The sequence below is a fragment of the Drosophila albomicans genome, chromosome 2R (assembly GCF_009650485.2).
Source record: "Drosophila albomicans strain 15112-1751.03 chromosome 2R, ASM965048v2, whole genome shotgun sequence".
NCBI lineage: Eukaryota > Metazoa > Arthropoda > Insecta > Diptera > Drosophilidae > Drosophila > Drosophila albomicans.
Genome location: NC_047631.2, coordinates 21,048,253 through 21,062,669, shown reverse-complemented (window position 1 = coordinate 21,062,669; position 14,417 = coordinate 21,048,253). Strand labels below are relative to the sequence as shown.

At 41.2% G+C, this 14,417-nt stretch overlaps 1 protein-coding gene across 1 annotated transcript; it reads right to left on the bottom strand.

Moving 5' to 3' along the window:
• Positions 1–1,281: 1,281 nt before the first annotated feature.
• On the bottom strand, positions 1,282–12,693 carry LOC117575966 (uncharacterized). The gene is made up of 5 exons (XM_034260445.2): positions 12,598–12,693; positions 10,343–10,531; positions 6,547–7,610; positions 5,257–5,692; positions 1,282–4,416 (listed from the first exon to the last, which is right to left on the bottom strand). Exons 2-5 carry the CDS (start codon positions 10,443–10,445, stop codon positions 1,487–1,489), a joined length of 4,533 nt encoding a protein of 1,510 aa, XP_034116336.1. The 5' UTR covers positions 10,446–10,531; positions 12,598–12,693; the 3' UTR covers positions 1,282–1,486.
• Positions 12,694–14,417: the final 1,724 nt, after the last annotated feature.

The following is a 14,417-nucleotide window of genomic DNA, read 5'->3' as shown; positions in this document are numbered from 1 at the left end:
GATTATACTTTGCTAGTTCACAACTTATCTCTCTTGATCACTCGCTCTCTCTCTCTCTCGATAATGTATTTCCCAATATTCCAATCCATCCAAAAATTTAAAACGTACATATAAGCAATTTGCATTTCGCAAAACATTTTTCCAATTGTAACTACAAGTATTGCATTTTTCTATATACATATACATACTGATACATATACCTATACATATATATATATTTATAAATCCGAAATACACTAAAGAACTTACATATTATTATTATTATTGTAATCATTTCATTCTCGATTTAGTTTAAGTTTTTTCTACATATTTTTTGTGTCTCTGGCGGACAAAAAGTCGATTTTTACAACGTATTTTTTTTGTTGTTGTTGTCTGTATGGAGATTCGACGTCCGCTTTAGCATATAGTCTACCATATACAAACTATACACGGCAACGGATATGGATACAATACAGATATCTCTACACATATACTATATACTATATTATTATACACCTGATTGATTTGTATTGGAGAAAGACAACTGAGTTCGCATGTTGCATGGAAACGATAAGCCAAAATTTATTAATGTTATTAATGAATGTACTATATAATAATTGATAATGATAACAACGTTCAGATCCAAATCAGATGCTGATCATATTGATATGAATGTATGAACTGTATTATTAAATATTAAAAATCCAACAAAACTGTTTGCTGACAAATTTCAATTGCTTTTATGACGTGAATACTGGACTTGCATTTATTTATTGAATAATGAAAGTTTTAGGATAAATATGGTGCAGGATTTATTTTAAAATTGTAAATTTTCGAGGTTGTATTATGATGTATGGAATTTTTATATGTTTCTAATTTTTCTTTTTGGGAAATAGTGATCTTTTGAAATTTCTTTGAGCTTTCTTCAATCCCAAAAATAAAAGTATATCTTTGTATTTAATTAAAATTTAAAAATTCCAGTTATAATTAGCTAAAGATGCGTCGCATAATGATATAAAATTTGGTATATTGAATATCTTAAATTTCTTTGTCGACGTCAATTAAATTTTCAGGAAAGTTTCCTTATTAGATTTATGTTAGAATCTTGCTTCGATTTTAAGCATACTTAATGAAATTTCGATGGTAGCTTTGTTCTGGGATTTATATCGGGTTTGGATTTCGATCTGGGACAAAGAATAAACTACTTACAATTTAGAAATAGTTTAAATAAATTTCAAATTCTGAATTAAAATAGAAGAATCTAATTCATAGGCGTCGACAAAAGAGTTTCAACTTTGATTTCGTTTATAAAGCTTTATTCATAAATTAGTCGTCTTATAAGCCTAGAAAGTACACAATTTTATATATAGATCTATATACTTGTCAGATAAGTGCTTTGGCTTGCACCATCGCCGCTTCGCAACGGTGTCTGAAACCAACAAAATTATTTACAAAATTCATTTATATAATTTAACGCTTAACAACTGCAGAAGGAGAAGACTAATTCCTACGCCTTGACACGCTTCATGCTCTCCGGCTGCGAATCCTCGAGCACAAATATGGGCAGCGAGTAGTCGACGGGTTTCTCCTGTCCACCAACGACAGCAACCGGCGTCGCCTTGGGATAATCGTAGATGTTCTTGTGCAACGTTTTGTGCCAGCCACGCTTCAGCATCACGTACACCACAAAGATGCTGACGAGGAAGGCCGAACAACTGGCCATCACAAACATGGCCAGCTGCACGGATTCATCCGGCGCAGTGGCTGCCTGAGCCAGCGGCAACGTTGCGGGACGATGCACGAAATGGGAACGCGTTAAATCCGGCTGAAAGTGTCCGGCGACGAGTTGGAAGCCACCATTGGTGATGGCTGACTCAATGGCAAAGGCCATGTCCACCTTGGCCGCATTGTGCAGCTCGAAGCGGACAATCACCGAGCCATCAAAGTTCTCCTGCACACGCAGATTCTCCACCACATCGCCAAGGAGTTGTTGTAGTTCCCTCCTAATCGAATCGTAGACATTTCTCACGCTGCTCGAGCTGCTGTTGCTCATGTGCAGCTCAATGGCCACGGATTCGATGGGAACTTGCTCGCAGTGTTTATCGCCCTGTCCAAAGATGTGCGTGGACTGCAGCTGATTGCCTGCGGCATCGACGCACCAACAGCTGTGGCCATTGCACTGCTGAGGCAAGAAGGAACCCGACTCATCGCAGCTCACGGGAAAAGTCGCAGTCTCGGCGAGGGCACGACAACGAGTCGTATTCAGCTGCATGGGTTGCAGCGGCGAAGCTTCCACTGAGAGCTGAGAGTCCAGCAGCGAGTTGGCCAACTCCATGACACGTTCCGTGGGCTGCAGACGTGCCTCAACCTCATCCAAGTCCAGGTCGTCGTTGGACAACTCATTCAACTGCGTCAGCTGCGAGATGAGCTGCTCCATCAGCGGATCCCCCAGATCGTATTGCTTGCGCTGACGCGCCTGGCGACTGTTGCAAACTGGCTCCACATCCCGGGTGAGTGTGCCCTTGAGAGGTGCACCCTTGCGATCCGCACACCAGCAAACGCCATAAGGACTTGGCGTCTCTTCATTCCCGGCAAAAGCGCGACTCACAATCTCCGTGTGAGATTTGGGTGTGCTGTTCAGTTCGGGCTGCTTGCCCAGACACTGCACCGGACTCCAGTGGCCGGTGATGGGATCGCAACGTGGCTGAAACCAAACGGAGGAGTGTCCAGTACGCTGGGCAGCCAAGCTGTTCTTGAGCTTCAAGCGTTCGCAGGGAGTGAGCAAAGGACACACGGAATTGCAGGCGAGTTCGTTGTGGAAAAGATTCTTCGATTGACACGCGGCGGCAGAATTTGCATCCAGCTGCACGCTGACACACTTGTTGGCCTTTGGACTGAAGCGATAGCGTGTTAGATTCTGTGCAGACTCCGAGCTGGCCAGGCACACATTGTCCATCGATTCGAAGCAGACGTCGCGTGTCTTCGAGCAGCAAACTCCGCGATTTGTGACCGGATTCAGTTGACAGCTGTGCGTCGTGGGGCATGCATCATGCTCATTATGTGGTCCACAGCTGACATCGAGATCGCCTTGCTGCAGCGGATTGCCCTCGGCACAGACCGAAGCACGTCGCGGCACACAGATGGGCATCTTGGGGCAAGGACTGTCCACGCACTCCACGTGTATCAGCTGACACTCCTCATCGCTGGCGCAGTTGAGTTCCTCGCAGTAATTGCGACACGCGCAAGTCTGACAACCATTCGCATCCATTTGATAGCCACTCTCGCATTGCTGGGAGCACTTCGAAGGGGGACAAGCGTAGCTAGAGTTGAGCTGGCAAACGGGTTCAGCGGGTGACTTCACTTTGGTGCCCGCCAGCTGTTGTCCCTGGCTATCGACGCACCAACAATGCCCGTCGGGTGCACACTGCACTTGCTTCCACTTTCCGGTTTCCTGCTCGCATTGAGCCACGCTCATCAGACGTGCCGGAATGCCCAACTCCGAGCTCTGATGCAGCTGTATGGACTGCAGATGCTGGCAAGCCGTCTTCAGCTGCGGTTCCACACACTGCGTGCCACAGCCGTTGGAACAGCAGCGTCGTGTTCCCTCGCAATGCGCATCCGTGCGACACTCGTAGCCACAAACATTTGCATCCAGATTATCCACGCTGAGTCCAGGTGGCACCAGGTAGGGACATTGTCCTGGCTTGCGGGGAAGACAAGCAGGCACTGGAGGACAGTATTCACCCTCACAGCTCACGTCCACAATGCGGCATTCCTTGCCTTCGCCACAGCTGACGCCATCGCAGGGATCGCGACACTGGCAGGCGGGACAACGAGTCTGGGCATCCAAAGCGAATCCGTATTCGCAGCCCATGCGACAGGTGAGATCGAGGCAGGATAAATCCTCGCGCAGCTGCTGGCAACTGTCGTCACTCACATTGTAACCCCTTGATTGCGGTATCTCGGTGCCAAAGCTGTCCACGCACCAACATTGTTCCACCTCCTGCTCCACGAGTTCAGAGTCAGCTGTGTGTTTCTTAGGCGCCGGGGCGACCTTCTTAAAGTCCGTCTCAAACAACTGCTGACGATCGTTGCCTATATCTATGACTTTGGCACTGCGTGCCATGGCTGCAACTGGCGCTGGCGCTGTGGCAAGTTGCACCTTCAGTGTGGCATCATCCACACGATAGAGTTTCAGGCGTTCCGCATTGCGGCGAGTGCGCTTGGGCGCATTTTGCAGCAACATTCGCATGCGACGTATCGTATTCTCCTCGAGGATCTTGCGCTGCTCGGCTCGGGTCACGCTAATCTTGCGCAGCTCGCACTGACGACTCGCGTAGTCGCCTTCGGGGGTGCAGCGGGGTGCTGGCATCGCCAACTGCATGCCCGCTTCGGTGCCTTCCATGCGCTCCGAGAAATCGCGAAGATATTCACACACTGCAATGATGGGAATTGATAAATAAGAAGTGGGAATAAAGGTTGCTTGATTCTGAGTTATACGATAGTAAATTAGATATAAAATCAGTTCTAATTATCGTTAAGAAACCATGAGAAAATATACTACTGAACAGCTGCAAAGTTGTCCTTTAAATAACTAAACAGTTATTTGTTCATTCGCTATGAAATTCTCAGGATCGGTTCAAAATGTGTTAATTACTTTAGGTGCTACCATTCGAAACTAGTTACAAAATTAGGCTTTGTTATTTAATTTTAATATAATTCATATGCCGAAGAAGAACATGACAAGATCCCAGGTCAAATTGAATGCGGAGGAAGAACTATTGTGACTTAGGTTACGCGTTGTAACTTTAAAAATCATAATGATATAAGATATAGAGACAGTCATAGCTATATTGTTATATTTTGTAATACTAAATTTAATAAACAGATTTACAAAATAAACGTCAACCTTATAAATAACTCATAATATATCATAATCAGACTTCAAGATGGAAGATATTTTATTTTATCTCTTAAGATTTCAGTTGACATTAGTATATATATTAATAAACACGAAACTGGGTATAATACCGCATATGAGAATGTAACTAAAAAAAATAAAGCGTATTTATTTCAATTTTCAAGATCGCAATGCTGCTACAAACGGGCTGTAATAGATGAATATAGCAATTCGTTTTATTCTTGATACTAAGGATACCCATGTCTACCTTAAAGGTTTGTAGATACAATCTGTTTTTGCTAGCTTTACTTGCATGCTAAGATCACAGATCGTACCATATATCGTTGATTATCAAACAGTTGGCTGCCTCTACTTACTTGTCTGCTGATGCGTCGTCGGCTGATCCTCGCTGGCGGCTGTTGACTGTTCTGGCACTGGACAGCAAACGCTCTCCGTTTCACGATGCAGTTTGGTGCACTTGTATTGCTCGGGACACATGATACGATTGCTCATGGAGCGACCCTGCTTCGATTCCACTTCGGGCTCAAAGAAGGCAGTGGGTTGGAAGCTACGCGCCTGTCGCTCATCAAAGCAATACATGACTTCGCCACTCACAGTGTCCGAGAGCGGAGTGCCAACATCACAGGGATTCGAGTAGGCCAAATCGGGTTTGCAGACGGGCCAAGAGGAGCACAACGAGGAGCCGGATTCACAGAGTGGATCGGTGGCAACCTCGCAGTGCGAGCCAATGGAGCACTTGAAGCCTTCGCAGGGTTCCGAGCACTCGCAGGTCGGGCATCCGTTGTGATCGTTCTAGAGTCGAATTCAAAATTAATTATAGGTCTTAGGTAACAATTATAGAAGTAGAGAATTAGATTAAGAGCTCTACTAAGATACAAAATTTAGACCTAATTATGAAATATATTTCTGAGAAAGATTAAGTTTTTATTCGAAGTAATATATTCGTATTGATTTGTATCTTGTTTTAATATTGAAAATTCTATTTATATCGACTTTGAATGTTGTCTTTTTAAAATAATTGTTTGAGAAAGAGTAATTACTTTTCTTTTTACATTTTTGAGCTAACTTGAAATTTTTTTTTGAGGTGGAATTTTCTAGGAACAATGATTTATATCATGTTTCAATATTGAAAATGTTTTAATATGAATTTTGCATATTATTATAATTCAATTTTAGATGTTTTACTACATTTAAGAAGATTATTTTATGATTGATGTAATATGGAAATTCTTATATTAAGAATGCCTTATCGAAAAGGTTTATATCCGTATTCAAAGCTTAAGTAATTTTTATGATATTGACAATTCTTATTTTAAAGTGTAACACTTTTAGGCAGAATAGGTTTAACTTTAAATTTCAGTTAAAAAATCTTGCTATGAAATCGAAAATTCTTCTTTGAAGGTATAAATCCACAGGAAAGAATTGAAGATCTGTATTTTAAGATTGTGCTAAAAAGCAAAATGACTTTTCGAAAAGGTTTAAAACATTATTTAAAGCCAAAAAATCGATCTTGTAGATTGAAATCTAACTAATCTGAAGAATATTGTTTTAAAGACCCAAAAATAAACAAACATTTTATACGTGTTCTTTGGACGTAACTTTCCTCTCGATGTAAATAACTATCTATTTACTATTCCTCAACTTACCTTGAATCCATATTCACAGACTGCAGCACAGATGTTGGTGTCGCACTGTTCCATTTGGAAGCTGCGCGCATACGAGCGACTGATCATGTTTTCCCATCCATCGCAGTTAACATTGTTCGCCGCTCCCATGGACTCCTTGATCTTGTGTCCCGTGCGTGGATCCACACACCAGCAGACCAAACCATTCCTCGAGCACTGTCTGGGCGTGTATTGTCCACCAGGACCATTGCAATCGGGAACATAGCCGCGTCCCTCGCGCTCATTGATGGCCAAGATGTCGGCCAAGGCTTTGGCCTGATGGCAACCGGTGACATTGCTGGGTTGCTGGCAATTGAACTGACAGCCCTTGGTGAAGCAACACTTCTCCATGTTGCGACACTCCAGATCATGACTGCAAGGAGCACCGCACATGTAACCCGTGCGTTGAGTGTATTGCGCCTGCTCCGGCGCCGGGCAGATGCCGGGCTTCTGGAAGGTCAAGGTGCTGGGACAGCAGACGCCATAATCGTTGCCCGCCTCGACCATGCACTGATACAGCGGCGGACACTGCGGCTTACCCGCATCCTGGCCACACAAGAAAGGTCTGACGCTGTCATCGATAGCCAAAGGTAAACCAGCTGGACAGAAATTGGCCAGTGAACGCGCCTTCTTGCAGGTGGGCAACGGTGGACAAGGCTCCGATTTGCATTGTACTTCTTGGAGTTGACAGGTTTGTCCATTCGGGCAGTCGAGGCCATCGCAGGGATCCCTGCAGCGACACACGGAGCAACCAGTTTGTGCATCACGCGCAAAACCCGATGGACAGAACATGCGACAAGCGGAGGCGGCACAATGTTTGGGCTCTTCACACAGCACGCCACTACGTGAGGCATTCCTAGAGCCAGGCAACTCTACGCCGTACTCATCGATGCACCAGCAATCCTCGCCAGCTTTCTCATTCGTGCATTGTATGCGCTCAAATTCGCCTGTTTTGCGGCAACGTGGAATACGCACCGAAGAGTCTTGCAACGCCTTCGCACGACGGGATTCGGCGCGTCTTAAATGTTGGCAGGCAGTCAAATTGGCTGTGGAGAGAAAAAGACAAAGAGAGGGAGAGAAAAAGAGATTGAGTTGTATGACATACTTTCAAGTTATTCAACTACACAACGAAGAAAACCAAAACCAAAAAAAAACCCAGCGTCAGTTTCACTTTTGCGAACGTGACGCGTTCGATTGTCGCATGAATGGAACAACAAATTGAAATTAAAAAATTCATACAAAACGGGCAACAAAACTGCTGCGAGCAAATGTTGTTGTTGTATTGTTGTTTTCTCAGGGCCAACATTCAACTTCGTCTTTGTATGCGAAATGCGCGCGCGTTGCTTTCGGCCAATGCGGCGTATGCGGAATTTACTCAAATGGACTGAACCATTAACACAACGCCATTGGATGCTCTCTGACGGCATTTGTCTTGGATTCTGCCCCTTGTCTTTGGTCGCTGGTCATAAGGCACAGTCATTGTCTATTGCAGCTTATGTAATTGAGGCATCATCCTCCCTCCCTTCCCCCTCGAACATCCTCCTATACGCAACGTTGGTTATTTCGGCACATTTCGTAAACAAGAAAAAAAAACACCGACGCGCTCACTGAGCTTTGGCCATTGTTGTCTTGATTTGAACAGCGGACACACGTAATGAATGCATTTGCCATGCACTGCAATTGCTCTGCAATTGCCAATTGGCTTTTAAGCCCTGTCTATCGAATGCACTTCAAACTATTCAGGCATTCAATTCGTTTCGTAATGCTGCCTAACATTATTAACTCTATAGGTTTTGCTCTCAGCGGGAAACAACACGTATTGCAGCGACTTCTTCCTCAATTTGTTGGTCAACACATTTAATTGTGTTTATTTTTCAATCTTAACAATTTGTTACATAGTCATAAAATGTTGCACCGAATCTTATAATTTGATATGTAAGCTATTTATAATTTGTATTAGTCATCAACTATTTATCAAATTAAGTGTTATTTCTGGCTATTTTCGTAGCTATTTATAGCACATGATTTATTTACAGCTAATGTGACCTTCAAGATATATAAATTATTTATACTTCAAATTAGTCATCAACTATTAATATAATATAATCAGATTTTGGTTTTTCTGGCAATTTTCGCCAAAAATATATATAAAATAACAATACAAATTTGAACCTAAATTATATATTTATAAATAATAAGCAATAATAAATAAAATAAAATTGTACTATAAGGTTAATTAAAGCAAACAATTGACGCGTGTTAAAAATTACATATTTATGTTATTCACTTCCCCTGAAGGTCGATAATGCCACTAGTTATTTTTCATTCCAATAAAAGAGTTGGATATTATACGAGTAGACCAAAGTTTAATTTTGTAAACAATGTTTTACTTATTTTTATATAATTATTTAATTTAAGTTGCTTTCTAAAAATATATATTTGAAATTGCATAACTATTGCCATTTAAACTGTATTAAAATCAATAAAGATTTTTTTAAATACATTTGATTGATAATGAAGAAATCGTTTACATATTCTTTTTACATATTCTTTTTTATATTTATTTTTAACAAATTGAACTAGAATTGTAAAATTTTTTATCGAAAAATTTCGTTTAAAGCTAAAAGGTAAACCCATCAATAACATAAATGGAATTGCAAAACTTTGACCTATTTTTATTCATAGTTTAGATTATCTCAAAAATCTCTTCTTAATGTTCGAAAATAAACATAAATCGTTTTAATTTCCGTTCTCGATTAACTGTCAAGCTTGCCCACTTTTGGTATTTTCCCAAGCTCAAGCCTTTGCCACTCCAACAACTGAACCTTTCTAGACATCAGCAGCTTATGGTGCGAGTGACATACTTCAAAAAGTAAAGTAAACTAAAGACTACACGTGTGTTTGTACATCCGGCTGACAGCGATATTGTCAGCTTAATTGCCGAAATTTTTCGCCGTATTTCTGTGTGTGGCATTAAATGAAAGTTTTCATCATTATTATTTTTTTTTGTTCAGTCTGCGTCTGTAATTTGATTAGCCTGATGTATGCGTATTGTTGTTGATCGTGCGAGTTGCGAGCAGCTTTCGGTTTTCGTTTCGTGAATGAAAACAAAAAGCAATTAAATGAAAATAATGAACAGCTTCGACCATTGATTGGAGAAGCGGGGGCAAGCGTGTCTCGCGGCTGTCTCGGATTCTAGACGTAGTCCGCAATCAAGTTTGTCGCTTAAGTCTTTCGTTTTGCTCTCAAGCCGAAGCGTAACGAAAACGAAAACAAAAGACGGCTCGCCCCCATCCCCACCCCCGAGGCAACTTTGATGAAGTAGTTGTAGTTGTTGTTGGTAGCCCACATGACCGACTGACACACTGTTGGACCAGCGGCTACCAAGAGCTCTAGCTTTAGCTAGCAATAAGTTTCTTTGCATGTCTCTGGGTAACGGCTTTTTTGGCCGCACACTCTCCTCAAGTTCGTGTTTTGGTGGTCGGCTAAGCGCTTTTTAATGATGCCGTGCTATTTTTAGCGCCTCGAAGTTCTACACGAAATCTGCGCCACACGCTAATTGCCTTCTGCTCTGCTCGTGCATTTTGCGCAATTGCAATTGCCTTTTAATGAGTCTCTAACTTGCTCCACATACAGTCAAGCTAAAAGTTCATTGACTGCCCGAAAAAAAGAAAACGAAGTCATTGACATGGTGAACATTTTGATGTCCTGTCTTGCCTTGTTCTTGTTAATTTCCCCTTTTGTTTTTTTTTTTTTTTTTTGTTGGTTGATTACTTACCCGTTGTGCGTTTGGCATCGGTGGCTTGCAACGCGAACAGCGACAGCAACAGCAGGCTGCATGTGAAGAGCTTGAGCCAACGTTGATCACAGTGTTGGGCCATATTGAGGCAAAAGCATTCAAAATGTTGCCAAAAAAAAAAATAAGCGATGTAAAGATTTCCTGTTTTGTGGCTGCAACAAGCAGCAGCTGCAAAAGAGAGTTCACAATGAGTCAGTATTTGAGTGTGTGTGTGTGTGTGTATGTTTGTGTGTGTGTGCGTTGCCTTGTCACGTTTGACGTCACACACAAACACATACACGTTGAGCTTATGAGACCGAAACCGGGCATGAGAAATTCAAATTCAAATTCAAATATGCATACCAAATACTTTCACTAGTCTACATTTTTAAACATTTGTTGTTGCCTTTTCTTTTGTTTGTTTTTGTTTGGAATAGCTAAAGAATTCAAGCAACCACAAACATACAACATAAATCTGTATTTCTGTTGCGCAATAGGCGCTACTTGAGGTTACGACTGGGTCATGAACCGCGTGTACGAACAGACGAACAGCGTTGATGACTTTTGTCAACCACTGTAAACATATCATTTAGCAGCTCTCGTTTGCTCGCAAAGACGAGTGATTAATCTGCGCTTTCACTTTGGCAAGCAGCAGCAACAGCAACAGCAACGGCAACAACTGCTGCTTACTCGCAACTTCAATTGCCGCAGCGTGCAACACTATTTTTTTGCCATCACTGTTGAAATTCACTTTTTCGTACGTTTTCCGGTCCATTGAAAACGACGCCACAACGCAGCGCAGCGCAGCTCAGCTTTGTGTCATTAAAGTTGCCGCAGCTCAATCAAAGTGGATTTTCTCTAATTATTATGATGGCCAGCTGATTGGTCAACAGCCAGCTGATCATGGCTAATAACACCCCATCACTGCAGAAGTTTGTTGCCTCAGTCTTTTGTTTGCTTTTTTATTTTTGGGTGAAAATTTGTTGTGGTCCGAAAAATGTGCCAGACTCGTCTCGTTTTTTTCTCTTGGTTGTTGAACAAGCAACACGGAACTAAAAATTAAAAAAAAACAACAAAAGTGCCAGCGGCATTTTTTATCTTTTTTTTAGTTTTTGGTAGAGGTGTTTCTTCTAAACAAGGCCAGTGGCCGGAGGAGGAGGACCAACACATTTTCACTAATAACATTTCACGGCAGGTTCGCAGTACCGTTTGAATAAAAAAAAAGCAAAAATGTGCAAAAAAAATTAACTTGAACTTGGCGAATTTCCATAGATTTCACCAACCAGTAAAAGAAACCTGGCTTGGCTTGGCTTGGCTTTGGTTGCCTCTGTGTTGTTTTGTCATTGAAATGAAGACAAGTGAAGTGCGGCTAATGCGCCTGCAACTTCGTGCTTTAACTGTATTTGTAGTTTAGGGTTTGACCCTGTCACATTAACTCCCATGCTATGCTTGGCCTGGCTTTAACCGTTTGACAGTTAGTAGAGTGTAAAGTTTAACGATTGGTGAAATGAGGTCACATGTTAGCCATGTTATGGATACTTATGCGCATTAGCATGCGTGGGACTATAACAAAAAAAATGCGACGATAAAGAACTTTTGAATGAGATTTTTCCTTTCAGCCACAAAAAAAATATAAAGTACTCGCTGTAAACTTTTTTAAGCTGCTCCAATTTCTGTGGCACCAAACTGGATTTTCGGCGCTTTTTAAGTAATTCTTTTTCCTTTTTTTTTGGGCTGTTTTTTTTGGTGTTGTTTTGCACAGTTTTTTCTGCTACAGTTACTACAAAGCTATTGCGTGTGCAGTCGCTTGCGAAATGTTTCTTTCAACTCGGACTTGGTCTAGATAACGGTTGTGGGCTTCAGACCTTTTGCGAAACCGTTGAACAACTTGTTGATAGCATTTTGCTATTATTTCTTTTTTTTCTGGGCTTTTATTGGGTAATAAGCTCATTACTGCATGACTTGTTTAGACTGAGAAATGTATGTTTTGCTTTTTTCGAAAATTTTAATTAGCATTTTTAAAACTCATTTACCAGCTGAACAACCCACGCTTAATGAGCAAAACTTAAACACTTAAAATGCCAAAAGGTTACCTTGAGTTTGATTGAACTGCTGCGATATTTGAGATTTTGCTGCACAGCTTTTGACATGTTTACAACTTGGACGCATTTAAAATAAAAAATAAAAACAAAAACTCGCAGTTTCGATTTCAATTTCAAGCTCAATTTATAGAGTGTGGAGATTGCTCAACAAACCTGTTCGATCACCTGAAGTTAGATCAGATGAGTTATATGTTTATGGCTGCAGCTAATCCCATAAAAAGTGAAAATCCAATAGCAGTTGGTTTTTTTCTCGTTTTTTTTTTGGTGTGCTTTAATCCAAGTGCACAGAGGTTTGGGTTTTGTTTTCTTATTTTTCGTTGGTATGCGCTGGGTTTTAATTTGCAATTTTCACAATTTCACTTACACACACACACAAGCACTCACGACGCTAAATTTGATTTTCACTTTGAATTTCTACGGCGAAACAGCAAATAACGAACTCGAAAAAACTCTCTCGTAACGTCTTTCAATTTTGCGGCTAGCAATTTCAAAATTCGCGTGCGACTTCAACGGCGAACGCTGCTCATTTGAGCTCGAGTGGCTGCACCACAGTTGCTAGTAGTAGTAGTAGTTGTGGTGTTCGAACTCGGAGGTTCGATCGAACATGTTCGCACCACACACAAAACTATTTAATACGGAGCTGTTTTTGAATATTTTTGGGAAACTTGTTCGCTTCATTCATGCTCCAAATTGTAAGCTACACTTTGGTGTCGGTTCTCAGCTGATTCATAATGTTCAGTTTAATGCCAGCTGCTATTATGGGGCACTTAACCTAGTGCGTGACAGCCTTCGGTAGCATTAGCTTTTGGCTGGCGGGTAAAACCGTCGTTTTGCCTGTACTATATATATTATCGTATCCGTACATCGCATCGCATCATATCGCACCTCGGCTGAGTCAGTTCGTCAGAGCCAAGGGCATTGATTTATGTTGGCATTTTTTTGACGAAAACAATTTTTTTGTGTTGTCTGTCGAAGTTGCTGCAGCTTCCGCTTCGTCTTGGGGGTTTCTCACATGACTTTCTTCTTTAAATTTATTAATAAAATACAACGACGTTTCCCCTTAGCGAGGCCATCATTAAATTAAGTGCAACCGCTTTTAGTTCCGTCTCGCAGCGTAGTACAAAAGAAGAAGACGGTCCAAAGAGAGGCTAATAAAAGTGCAACATTGTATGCATGATTACATAAGGAGGAGAATCAACAATGCTTGCTCAACAATAAAAGTATTTAATTTATATGAAATGAATCCTTCTTTGGGTCTCTTGCTTTTTATTTCATCAGTCTGTAGAGCGAGTCATATGAGCGCCACGCCTTCGTTTGATCAGTTGCCGGCTTCCAACTTGTATGACGTCTTCCGAAGGTGAAAGTGAAAGTTCTGCTAAAGATGCGATGCCATCCATGCGTTGCTCGTTCAACGCCGCCACGCGAGTCGGTTCAATATCAAGCTGGTGCTAACGAGTTATCAACACGTAGAAATCAATTTGAATACCTCACATAAAAGCCCTTTGCATTGCATAATTCCGTTTGTGTGGTTTTTTCTCTTCTCGTTTTTATTGTGGTTTATAATAAACTAAAATATATATATATATATCAGTATTTTTATATATATTTATTAATGACTTTTTATCTAATTTGTGTAGTTTGTTTTTTGTTTTGTTTAAGAATTGTAAAACTGTGGGACAACGAAAGAAGTCTTTATTTTTGAGTTCGTTAATTTATTTGATTTACGTTTCTTTTTGCGGTGAAATATATATTATAGGAAGAGGGAGGCAGGGTGTAATCGGCTGACAAGTATTTTTGTTTGGGGGCAGGAAATAAAAACGTATTTTAATTACAATTGAAATTCGATTTCAAAACATTGTGTTAGTGTCTTGTGTGTTGGCTTTGAAGAACTTTACAATTAGTGTTTTAACCTGAATTATTATAGATCAACATCTGAAGTGTCTTTGTTGTTGTTGTTGTATTTTTGCTTGAAT